At 45.7% G+C, this 12,928-nt stretch overlaps 1 protein-coding gene across 3 annotated transcripts in view; it reads right to left on the reverse strand.

Moving 5' to 3' along the window:
* The window catches only part of LOC105015777 (AT-rich interactive domain-containing protein 1B), a 173,113-nt gene that overhangs the window by 14,337 nt on the left and 145,848 nt on the right, over nt 1-12,928 (reverse strand). For all 3 annotated transcript variants that reach the window (XM_010879178.4, XM_020054096.3, XM_010879177.4), the window contains one exon: nt 8,169-8,484. In XM_010879178.4, coding sequence (XP_010877480.3) covers nt 8,169-8,484 — 316 coding nt within the window. The remainder of the gene's footprint in view (nt 1-8,168; nt 8,485-12,928) is intronic.

Here is a 12,928-nt window from a genome sequence, read left to right on the forward strand (position 1 = left end):
AACTACTCAACAGACAGCACACCAGGTTGGATAGCAGTTGGACCGGCTCTACCTCCTGCTGGTCCAACTAATCATGGGATAACAAGAGAACAGGAACAGGAGAGAAAACAGAGATGAGAGAAATGGGTGTCAGATGGGAGGAGTGGGAGAGTGGTAGGAGAACAGAACATCCCCTCATCTGTGGTGGATCACTTCCTCCTGGTGGAACGACACCAGAAAAGACTGGAATGGGGATTTGAGCGAAGGACGGGCTTTATAGGTGGAGAAGGGTTGGGCCAGCTTTGTGTTCAAATAATGTCATGGTAAAAGCTCCGCGGCTCCACCTGAAGGGCAATGATACATACTACATCCGTCTTCAACACAGTGATCGCGCGGACGGAAAAGAATCCAGATTCGTTTCAGACAATCAAAAGACGCCACTCAGTGTCGTGGATGTAAGACAGCGACGGTGACTAACCGGGCGGGAGGGAGAGCTGGGTTTGGTAAACCTCTCAGTAATCTCATCTCACAGATGTAATTAGTCACAGAGCATGTGTGATTATACATATGTAATCCCTCTATCGGCCGGGGCTCACAGGGAGACAACAACACACACTCATATCAATCACAACCTGCTTGTCATACACCAGCCTTTGGCAGCGCCGCGTTTTACGGCACCACTTTACCACAGGAAGTCATACGGTACCAGCGGGAGCCTTCTGCTACTTGGGTTAGAGAAGTCAACACGACTGGCAGCTAGGATGAAGCCAAAGCGGTGCACTGTGGAGCTAGTTGGAATACATCTAGAATAAGTAAATGCAGGTAGGAAATCCAGTTCGGTAAGTTATCACAGTGTCCATGACAAGTAGATTGTTCCCATTCTGTGAAGTACAATATATATTTCCCACATCGAGCCACTTTTAAAAAACACACCAGACTTAGCTGTACTGAATAATGCCATAAAAACACACCAGACTTAGCTCCAGTGAAAGCCATAAAACACACCAGCATTAGCTGTACTGAATAATGCCATAAAAACACACCAGCATTAGCTTTAGTGAATAATATCACAAAAACACACCAGCATCAGCTATACTGAATAATGTCATACAAACACACCAGCACTCTGTTAGCTCAAGTGAATAATGGCATGAAAACACAAGAGCATTAGCTCTAGTGAATAATGTCATGAAAACACAGCAGCATAAGCTCTAGTGAATGTCACTTAAACGCACTAGCATTAGCTCTAGTGAATTTCATGAAAAGACGCCAGCATTAGCTCAAGTGAATAATGTCAAGAAAACACACCAGCATTAGCTCAAGTGAATTATGTCATGAAAACATATGAGCATTAACTCTAGTGAAAGTCATAAAAACACACCAGCATTAGCCCTAGTGAATAATGTCATGAAAACACACCAGCATTAGCTCTAGCAAAAATCATATTAACACACCAGCATTAGCTCTAGTGAGTAATGTCATGAAAATACACCAACATTAGCTCTAGTGAAAGTCATAAAAACACACCAGCATTAGCTCTGGTGAGTAATGTCATGAAAATACACCAGCATTAGCTCTAGTGAATAATGTCATAAAAAAACATAAACACAAAAACAACAACAGCAACAAAGTGGAGTTCAACTGTGGCACTAGACCATTATTACTAATTCATGTCATAAAAAAGCCCATTAGGAAACACTCGATGGAGGGTACGCAGGCTGTTTAATCACACTTAATGTATGCATGTGCTGCTATCAAAAAAGGCACAGCGCATTTATCTTGCTCTCGGGCACCTTTGCAGAGGAAAAAAAAACACACCCTGTTGCCGCAGAGAACGAGGGGAAAGCTGAGAGGGAGGAAAGAAGAAAGGGAGGGAGAGGAAGGCAGGGACAGAGAGGAGAGTGGAGGGAAGGAAGGAGAGAAGGAAGGAGAGGGGGAGGGAGAGAGGGAGGGAGAGCGAGGCAAGGATGGAAGGAAAAAAGGAAAAAGCAGCAAGAAAGAAGAGATATGAAGACAGAACAACGAGAGGGCAAGGAGAAATGACATGGGAAAGAAAACAGAGAGAGAAACAGAAAGCAGCAAGGGGAAAAGAGAGCGAGACAGGGTGTCCCTGGTGAGACAGTGGGGGGTGTGTTTCCAGCTCACAGCACAGGCTATTCATCCAGTAGTCACTGTAGCGTGAGCTGAGCTAGCTGAGCTGAAGGACGGGTGAGGGGAAGCTGAGCTCCTCTCCCTGAGAAGCATCAAACCCAGCAACACACTCTGTCTGTCTCTGTCACAATCTATGTGTCTCTCTCTGTGTGTGTGTGTGTGTCTCTGCGTCTATCTCTGTGTCTCTGTGTGTCTCTCTCTCTCTCTGTGCGTCTCTGCTTCTATCCTAGCTTGGTGTGTTGTGTCGTGAAGGCCTGGGGACACAGTGGAACTGGGAGAACACAGCGACAAACAGCCAGAAAGAGGCTGCCTTTTCTGCTATTTTGTTGTTCGGGTTCCTGCTGATTTGACACTGCTTTCAAGTGAATCTGTGAGCCAGCAAGTTGTGCCATAAATAGGCCCACATGTTTTCCCAATGAAGTCAGGAATGGTTTTAGTTGGAGCCCAGAAATAAGAAAGGCAGAGAACAAGGCATTACGGCATTACAACCAGCGCCAACCATAATGAGTAATGCTCTCATTAGGTGTCAGCCAAATTAAGAGCCTCTTGAAATATTCTGGTAAAAAATAATGTGCTTTCAATCAACTCAGCGGAAAAACATCTTTTATTTAAACGAGAAGCCCTGAAGTCAGTCCTGCTGGTTTTCTGTAGCTCCTCACGTCCCTGCATGGAGCTCTGCTACCCTTAGTATTCTGCCCACATTTGTGAAGGACATCCGAGGAGGCCTGTCTCTGAGCATGGCAGAGAGAGAGAGAGAGAGGGCCGTAGCCAAGGGCTGCCATGGTTACCGAGTGCCAGACAGCCAGCTGCAGTCACACAGACAGCTATAGACCAGTCCAGCACAACAGTGTCAAAGCCCCCTTCCTGCCAGGCCACTGTATGACACACGCCACCGCTACAACAGTGGATTCAGCGTGGTGGAGCCGGAGAACGGTACTAGCCCCATTCAGACCGCGTCCACTACACCCTCTGACAGAGACACAGAGAGAGGGTAGTCAGTAGGAGGGTATGAATAATATGAATTATATATGGGCACAATCTGCTCTCGAGGCAGCTCTCTCTCTCTCTCTCTCTCTCTCAGCCAAGCTCCATTCCAAACAGCCAGCTCAGCTAGCGCCCGACTGCCTGACTCAACCCAAACAGAATCCAAAATTAAACAGCGAATGAAAGGACAGCCTTTTAACATATTAAATCCATAGAACCTCCCCCCCTCACCCCACCCCACCACCACCCCCCCGACATCAAACAACTGTGACTGAGAAAGGGGGAGAAGTCTAAAACCTAGCTGGAGCTTCTGCTGCCAAAGCTGCCTGTGAGCGACAATACTGGAGGCAGCAGCAACGCATTCTTTACATTCAAGCGGATCTTATTTATTTAGTAAATTTACTTACTAAGGAGGTCAGAAATGAATAATTTGGCTAGGATTTCCCCTGAAGCACTCTTCCCCTCTTTTTCTTTCTCTCTGTTTCCCTGCGCCCTTTTCCATTTCCTTTGATTTAATTTTTTGGTGTTTTTTGTTGTTGTTGTATTTATTTCTACTAGCTGTGTTTCTGTAGCTCCAGGAAAAGCTCCCAAAGTCATTTGAAAAGCTATTTCTGTTTTAGTAGACAGAGCCAGGACAACAAGATTCCTAAAACTACTTTCTCCTTCTGTCCTCTAAACCCCAACACCAGCCTCCACTCAAGACTTCATGACTTCTGCTGCATTTTAGATTCAAATCCACAGGTCATGCAGCTGTATCTCAACAACAAACTTGCAAACTTCCCTGTAACATGATCCATCTCAATCACAATCCTCTCTGTAACATAACCCATCTCAACTACAAACCTCTCTGTAACATAACCCATCCACCACAAACCCCTCTGTAACATAACCCATCTCAACCACCAACCTGTCTGTAACATAACCCATTTCAACTACAAACCATTGTATAACATAACCATCTCAACCACAAACCTCTCCATAACATAACCATCTCAACCACAAACCTCTCTGTAACATAACCCATCCCAACTACAATCCTCTCTGTAACATAACCCATCACAACTACAAACCTCTCTGTAACATAACCCATCTCAACCACAAACCTCTCTGTTTCATAACCATCTCAACCACAAACCTCTCTGTAACATAACCCATCCCAACTACAATCCTCTCGGTAACATAACCCATCTCAACTACAAAACTCTCTGTAACATAACCCATTTCAACCACAAACCTCTCCGTAACATAACCCATCTCAACCACAAACCTCTCTGTAACATAACCCATCTCAACTGCAATCCTCTCTGTAACAAAACCATCTCAACTACAAACCTCTCTGTAACATAACCCATCCCAACTACAAACCTCTCTCTAACAAAAGCCCCTCTAACCAAAAGGTCTTTGGTAAACTTTGATTTGTGCAAGCTAACACAGTCATTAAGAAAATTGCTCTAATATCTGTGCACCAATCAGACGAACCATGGATGTTTTGGTTATTATGTAATGAAATCGGAAAAAAATATTAAATAATTCAATACACTTAAGCGAACATCTCTGAGGACTGGAAAAAAGCTCCCTGTGAATCACCATGACATTTATCTAGATGTAAATACAAGGTCAGAGTGGCCTTACTCTGCTCATTTGGCATTCTTAACACTCTTAGTAATTCATCTGGAATAGCCAAGCCGAGGGACATGGTTTAGGCTGTTCTTGGAAGGTGTGTGTGTGTGTGTGTATGCGTGCTCGGTTCTCCAGTTTTTCTCACCACCAGGTCCTGAACTGGTACTGAGCAGTGGAGAGTTAGCTAATTGTCCCCTAGCATGTAAGAGGTAATCATTGTCTCTGCACATTGTCTAGCACATATCTGATTCCCTGAACTCTGACACTAGACACTTAAATAAATGTTTCAATTACAGTGTGAGAGTAGAGGGCCTAAGTAAGGAAGCTTGCATAGACATGACTGACAGTATGCAACATTAATTGAGCCATTTAGCATGTTCAGTAACCATGACTTGCTTAAGTAGTTAGAACTAAAGTGAGGTCAGTGAATAGGTCAAACAACTTTACTAACAACAAAAGCCCCTTCCTTCTTTAGCTAGGTAGCATGACATCATCCCTGGCTATCAGATGAGGTATTTTCTCTGGGATGTGCTGGTGTGGCAGTACGTTGCCTCGGGGATGACAGATATTTGAGGAAGTGGCCTGATGCCTGCTTGTTCTTAGAGAAGAACAGGGTTACATTTTTCAGAATGCTGCTCTTAGATCACAATCAGGACTATAAAAGAGTAAACACTAAACACAGTGTTTGAGAACCTTCAGCTCACTCCAATTTTCCCTTAATCTTCCTCAGCTGCTCAGACAAAGAGGACAAAACACAATAAAGGGTTGAGGAAGAGAGGAAAACAAAAAGGGGACTTGGGGGAGGTCCAGAATTCCTCTGAAATGGTCCCCCTGTCTTCCTTCCTTGCTTCTCCATGGCAACGCCATGCATGTGCAGTCACAGAGCAGGGAGATGTCAGCTCTCTGGCTCCTCAACGTCAGCTGGAGGACCCGTGCAGATGCCCTCCTACACACACACACCGCAGGGATTTCATAATTCACACTGCAATATCAGACGTTTTCCCAGGTCCTTCAAACGTTGAATAATGACCTATTTTGGGCAGATGAAAAATAAAGAGTGCGCCACAGGGGATTCCATCTGGCAGGCTGGAGAGGCAGCAGCTTACTGCACTCAGCCACCGCTGTTACTCAATGTTAAAAAACATGATGTTGTTCTTATACAACTATCCCGACCTGTAGCCCTAACAGAAACAGGTTAAACTATCCCGACCTGTAGCCCTAACAGAAACAGGTTAAACTATCCTGACCTGTAGCCCTAACAGAAACAAGTTGGAGCTAAACTATCCCAACCTAGAGCTCTGACATTAACCCCTAACTCTAACCTTATCCCACAACCCTACACTAAAGTCTAACCCCTAAGCCTACAATAGACTTATTTGTTTGTGAGGACCACCCAAATTGTCCTCACTTCACCAAATGTTCAATGTTTTACAATAAGTGTGAGGACTCATAAGTATCACAAGACAAGTACAGATAAAGAAGTATATTTAAAAACACATCGAACCCTAACTCTAACCCTAACCCAAATCATAACACTAACTCCTAACGTTAACAGTAACGCTTATCTTCATCCTAACCTCTAAGACGAAAATATTTGCATACCCCATGGGGAGCAGCGAAAGATCACTCAAGGTCCTTGTTCTCTTTTTATTAGTTTAGTCTGGCTAGCACCTTGATTTCAGTCTGGAAAGGCTGCTTTGATGTGCCTGCGGGAAGCGTGTATAAGAGTGGCTCCTGAGTGGAAAAGTCATCTGCTTCTATTGCCATTTGGAAAGCACACATAGCTCTAGAAAATATACACAAAACACAAAGTAGTTTGTTGAGAATGCAATGGAGAGGTTACAAACTAGGAAGCATTGAGCCGTGGTGGGGCATGGTTCATGCAAATATCAAGAAAATAGCATGCTTACGAGAACCAATGAAAGTGTCCACAAATTCTGTCCAAATAATCTACTTTGAACAGCTTCCTTTCCAGACCTTGGAATAACAGCTCTTGGGTGTGTATTCATCCCGACCCCTGACCCCTGTATGCCAGGCTAGGATTCTTTTTCCGTATTGTAAAACCGGTCCATTCACACCCTCTTTCTCTGAATATGGATCAGATAGCACTAATTGCATTTCCAGACACCCTTCGACCACCTCCACATCTGGGGAAAGACTGAAAGATCCAGACCATGCCTGTAGTTCCTTCTACGGAGCTGGTTCAGGTATTCGCAGCAGGGTCCACTGACAAGACATTGTCCTGATCCAACAGCTTCTGCGGATGGTCATCAGTACGTAAAGTATTTAATGAGGACTCACGGAAACCATGACCGGTGGAGGATGAGATGAGAGAGGCGAGGTCAGGTCGGGTGCAGAGAACGCGTCCCTCCCGCCTTCCCTCTTCGGCCACCCGCCTCTCTCTGTATGGGTCCATGTCAGGTAGGATGAGAGTGGAGGCTGACAGGCGGTGTGACTTGCCTCAGCAGTAGGCATCACATTGTGTTCTCAGAGACAGTGAAGATGTCTGTTAATGGCTCCTACAGCATTTCCATAGTGTCCTGATCAGCTCCGTTAATCACACAGTGTCGACCAGTGCGGACACACAGGACTCTCCAAATGCCAAACAGGCCCACAATGCATTAAGACTGACCATGAGTGGAAACTCATTCCGCCCAGAAACGCTTCTAGGAGAGGGATGTTCATTATCATTACGATGATGATGATGATGATAAGTCTCTGGTTTAACTCTGAAAAGGAAGCCCCGATAAAAAAAAACATGAAGAGGGAACTGTTTTTCTTTGTGGGTGATACTACCACTTCCTCTGAAACAGCTGGTTAGTACTGTGTCTTGTGCAATTACACCATGCCACAAAAAACCTTTTGAAAGATTTTCCCCATTTGCCAGCTATGGGATTCAACCCAGGAACCTTCCCGTTACAGGTCAGACACTCTAAACACTAGGCCACCCGGCTACCTATGACCAATGATGTTTGGTGCAAAAACAGGGACGGAGAATCACAAGGCCACATCCTTTTTATAGCTGATAAAACAAAACAGAGAAACTCCCTTTTTCAAAGACGGCGTCCATGTTTACACATGCTTCCCTGATGTGGTTCAACCAGAGTTTACTGCCCACAAACCAACCCCCTGCACCTGCACAGCTCCTCTTAGGCCCGAGAATCATTGAAATTCTCAGACACACCTGATAAAGAATACCCAACCTATTCCCCAGTACCTTCAGAGTAAAAATAATGCAGCTTGATATGTGTTAAGGTTCTTTTTTTACAACTCAACTGTTTTAGGCGAGGTAACAAACAAAGGCTGTGGTAACAAACAAAGGGGGGGCTTGAGAACCTAATCTAACGCCTAACAATAAACGTTGTTAAATAAACGCCTTAACCCAAAACCTGAAATCAGAGACCAACCGTCAAGAAGCCACTACGTCATCTCACCTGCCCTGTATAGAGTTGACTGCGGCCTGCATGCCGGGGACAGCCATCTCCTGGGCCTTGCGGTTGACATTGCCCAGTGAAGGAGGGCCCATACCAGGGCCAGCTGGCTGTGGCATGCTGGGGGAGATGGGGGCCACATTTGGGTAGGGGCGGCTGCCCGCGCCAGGACTGCGGCCCATGGGCATGGGCTGCCCGGGACCCTGGCCATGCATGGGGCTGCTGGCATTCATGCCCAGGCTGTTTGTCATGCCAGGGCCCGGCCCGCTGTAGTTGGCGCTGGGAGTCCCGCCATAGCTGGATGGTCTTGGGTAGTTACCTGAGGAGGGAGGTGACAGATGAACCTAGAGGTGAGTTTGGGCAAGATAAACAATGGCACTTCATCTCCAGATGTGAAAAGTGACAGGACTGACATAAAAACAAATGTTTCGCAGAGACAGAGGCATGTTTTTTATCATGTTCTCTGCATTCAATGCACAGGATAAACTAGAGCAAGTTAGCCGTAAAAATAAACTGTACACTTGATGAAGACATGATCTGCTGAAGGAACATTATTCCATTACGTAGCTAGGTCTTAATAGCACAACTACTGCAATGAGACACAAATCAAACGTCACATGTTAAACAAAAGCAAATGACAGATGAAGCTGACACAGTAAACAGCCAATGTAACGTGTAACATCCCACATGTGAATACAATTGTTTGGTTCATTAAACCTGTTGCCATTGGCGTCAGATTTTGGCATCTATGGGAGGAGAAGGATGCTGAATCATCATAGTAACCACGACACATTAAAAACCTGCTCTAATCTTCTGGCTACTGCAGCTACACAGACACACAGACACACAGGGAAACCCAGACACACAGTGAAACAGACACACAGAGACACAGAAATACAGAGACACACAGTCACATAGAAACACAGACACAGAGAAACAGACACACGGAGAAACAGACACACAGAGACACAGACACACAGAGACACAGTCACATAGAAACACAGACACAGAGAAACAGACACACGGAGAAACAGACACACGGAGAAACAGACACACAGTGACACAGACACACAGAGAAACAGACACAAAGAGAAACACAGAGAAGCAGACAAACACATAAATCCTCCATGTTCAAAACATTCCAGAACCAGAGTCTCTCAAAGTCAAGCAAACACACACACAACCATGCACACAGACATACACTAGAGAATAATGGCAGGAACATGGTTATTGATCGGGAGTTCCCTCGATAATCAATAAGTTAAAAATAGGCACCATCTCCAAACTTAGGTGGACTTTGCTACACATACAAGAACAATCCATGAGAATTCATGAGAATATTTATTTACAGTGATGTATAAATGACTGTTTATTTCCGCTGGTATCGTATACTTTTAAATAGCACTTCCAGTTTGAACAGGAATACTGGGATATAACTGGAATGGTTGAAATTAACTCTGGATGGAAAGTTTTTAGATTTAGGGAAAAATATTAAGTGCTTACACACAGCAAGAACGGCTCCTTTCTGCTGTGATTTTGTTCTCTGAGGACAAATCCTGGAAAAATAGAAATGAAAAATGTGGCATCCCTTTTGTGACAGAGGCTATTTATTATGATTTGATTAAGGGTTCTTTAGTTGGGGCTCACAGCCTAATCCTCTGAGATTATGTCTGGAAAAGGGGATCAAGTCCCTTTAAACCTGAAGGGTTTTCCGGCTCTGAATGAGGGAATGACAATATTCTGCGCAAAGAACTGACTCCAAAAATGGAAATGGTTTTTGCTATCCCCGAGCTGCTTCAGTGGAAAGACATTCCACATGACATAAGCCTACAAGTCCAACAGAAAAAAAGTTCCCCTGGAGATGGGATTTATATCAAATAAAAATAAAAAGTATTTCTATGAAAGTATGTTGCTCCAGTTGAATTTGCCCAGAAAGTGTGATGAAATCTACCGTAGCAGAAGATGTAGAAAACCAGATAGGTATCTAGGGAGCCTGACTGATTCGGAACACAGTTGACACCTGTCAAGGGTTTTGGGGCCTCATCTCCAACATGCCAAAAAGGGAACCGTTCAGAGAAAAAGGGGGATAAAGACAAACACAGGAGGATATATTAAAACATGAATAAGGGAGGGTCTGCAAGAGCGTGCATTTGTGTGTGTGTGTGTGTGTATGTGTGTGTGTTGTATGCGCACGGACAAAGTGGTTCTTGGATGCTCTCTCTCGCCGTCTCTGGTTTTGACTTGGGAGAGGCCCAGACATCTCTTGTGAAGTTGTTCAGTATAACTGAGGGGCATTTGGACACTCAAACTGGGCTTTTCCATCTTTAGCGCCGATCCAAAAAGATCAAGAGGCAGAGCAAGTGAAGGTTGCATGAGGGTTTGGTTTCATAATGGACAGTGATGTACACTTACACATACATTACCATGAGGCTTGTGTGATTGAGGAGGCTCACAGAAAAGAAATGTGCTCTTCACAGAGTGCCCCAACCACACCACACTGACATTCGTCCGTTACCTTCAGTTTAAGGACCACATTTCGGGGAAGGGGGCGAGAAGGATTCACATTCAGCTTCCCTGGGAGATTTTCTCCCAAAGTGTGATAATTGTTCATTTCCAGGATGGCTGGTACTGTAGTTGGTGCGGTGCCAGAGAGCCACTTCAGGGCGGATTAGTGTTGCCTCCCTGCTCTGCACAGCCTCTGAGGGGCCCCGTCTTTCACCCAGAGTACCAGCACATGACCCAGGGCTGATCAGACGAGCCTCTTGTTCTCATTCCAACTTCTACACAGCACTCACACACCTGAACATCCGCTTTATACACTGCTTTTGCAGTTTCGACACAATTTACAAGCAAAAAATAAATAAAAAATACAAATACAATAAGACAGAGCAGAGGAAGAAGGACGTACACAATTCGTCCTCCAGCAATGCTGTTCCGCCGACCCAGCCCTCCCTCTCCTCTCAGGCTGCGGCTGCCTTTGGGAGGTGTGGTATATATAACCCACAGAGAGCCGCAGAGAGAGGAGCACGGCGCGTTACCAATTACATGGAAATTCCAGTCATGGTCACGCATTCCGAGGACACTGTTGCCGAGCTGTATTTAATCCCCACTCTCCCGCGGGAAGAGGAGGACTGTGACTGAACAGATTACAGACACTGCTTCCTCAGCAGACTGGATGGGGCGCAGCTAACAGCCGGCTCGCCCATCCCTGTCCTTGGCAGGAGAAATAGCCTGTGTACCGGAGAATGGCCATTCACTGCATGTGCACACTCCATCAGGGAGGAATGCAAGGCAGATTACAAGGCTGTATACTACAGCGGCCGAGCTATCCTTAAATCACACTGTATTGTATGTCGCCCGAACAAAAACTAATTGGGGACATGCCAGGAGTTTTTCCCGGAGAGAAGGATTATGGGTAAAAGGGCACTTTTCTGTTACCTCCCTCCCCCTGACTCCCTGCCTCCCCCTCTCCCACGTTGGGTTCCCGGCCAGAGGCTCCATTAGATCTCTCTGAGGTGTCTGTGTTGCAGCAGTGTTCTGGACAGCCTCAGGGCTCCGTGTACTTGGACCAAACCAATTTCCCAAAACCTTCCCTGCCCCTTTGGCTCTCTGGGATTGCGTCTCTCCTTTTAGCGAATTAGGTGTAAGGGTCCAGTAAAGCACCCAGGCTCACAAACCGCTGTCCAAATCATGGTTATTACAAGTCTGGTATTTAGCCTGGGAGCGGAGGGGATGTTTGGCGTGGGAGTGGCACAGCAGGCATCTCTTCTGTTCAACGACTGTGTCCTACAGCACTCCATATAGCTCAGGATCCACAGCAGTGGACGTGGCTTCACAATAGAGCATGTCTGTAGAGCAACTGTGACAACAACTGGAGGCCTTTAACCGAGCCTGGTATCAACAAACCGCACTAGATCCTGTCCAAGGCCTTGGAAGGGGGTTCAAAAGGCGGTCAACATCATTTGTAGTTAAACATCGTAAGTGGTGAACCAGATGCTGTACCTCTTATGTTGGTGGACAGGATGGAAAGATTTCCTTGTGACAAGCAGTAGGTTGTATTATTTTTTTTTGTGATAAGAGGAGAATGCTAGCCGTTCAGTAACACAATGAAACACAAGGCAGTTTTCATGTTCTTAGCCAGAGTACAAGTTCCCCATGTCAGTGCGTGAGCAGTGACTGAGGCAAGGGAGAGCAAGGGAGTGCAGAGAGAGTGCGCGTATGGGGTGTTTGTGTGTGTTTGTGCATGACACTCATGCACAAACACACACAAACACACACTTTAATGTGTTTTCAGTTGTTCACAGCCTGAGGCTTGGATCTTGTAGCAGTGCCAAGACAGGCCAAGCAGGGATCAGGAACTTGGAATGCATTTCCATGTTGGTTTAATGGGTTAGTAATTTTGTGGCGTGGGGGGAGACAGGAAAAAGATGGAGCTGTCATTAAGAACAATGAGCAGCAGCTGTCTGGCCTTTTCACCTAAGCCCAGGCCCTAGCCAAGACAAACCAGTCTGAACACACCAGCTTGAAGAGAAGACTAAATTGACAAGTCTGAACACACCAGCCTGAATAGACCAGCCTTACTCCTCCAACACCACCTTCTTCATGAACAGTGACACACATGTTCCTCTGGGACTCCATGGACCCAGTCCAACATGCATGTTCCTCTGGGACTCCATGGACCCAGTCCAACATACATGTTCCTCTGGGACTCCATGGACCCAGTCCAACATACATGTTCCCCTGGGACTCCATGGACCCAGTCC

This window comes from Esox lucius, chromosome 15, assembly GCF_011004845.1.
Source record: "Esox lucius isolate fEsoLuc1 chromosome 15, fEsoLuc1.pri, whole genome shotgun sequence".
Taxonomy (NCBI): domain Eukaryota; kingdom Metazoa; phylum Chordata; class Actinopteri; order Esociformes; family Esocidae; genus Esox; species Esox lucius.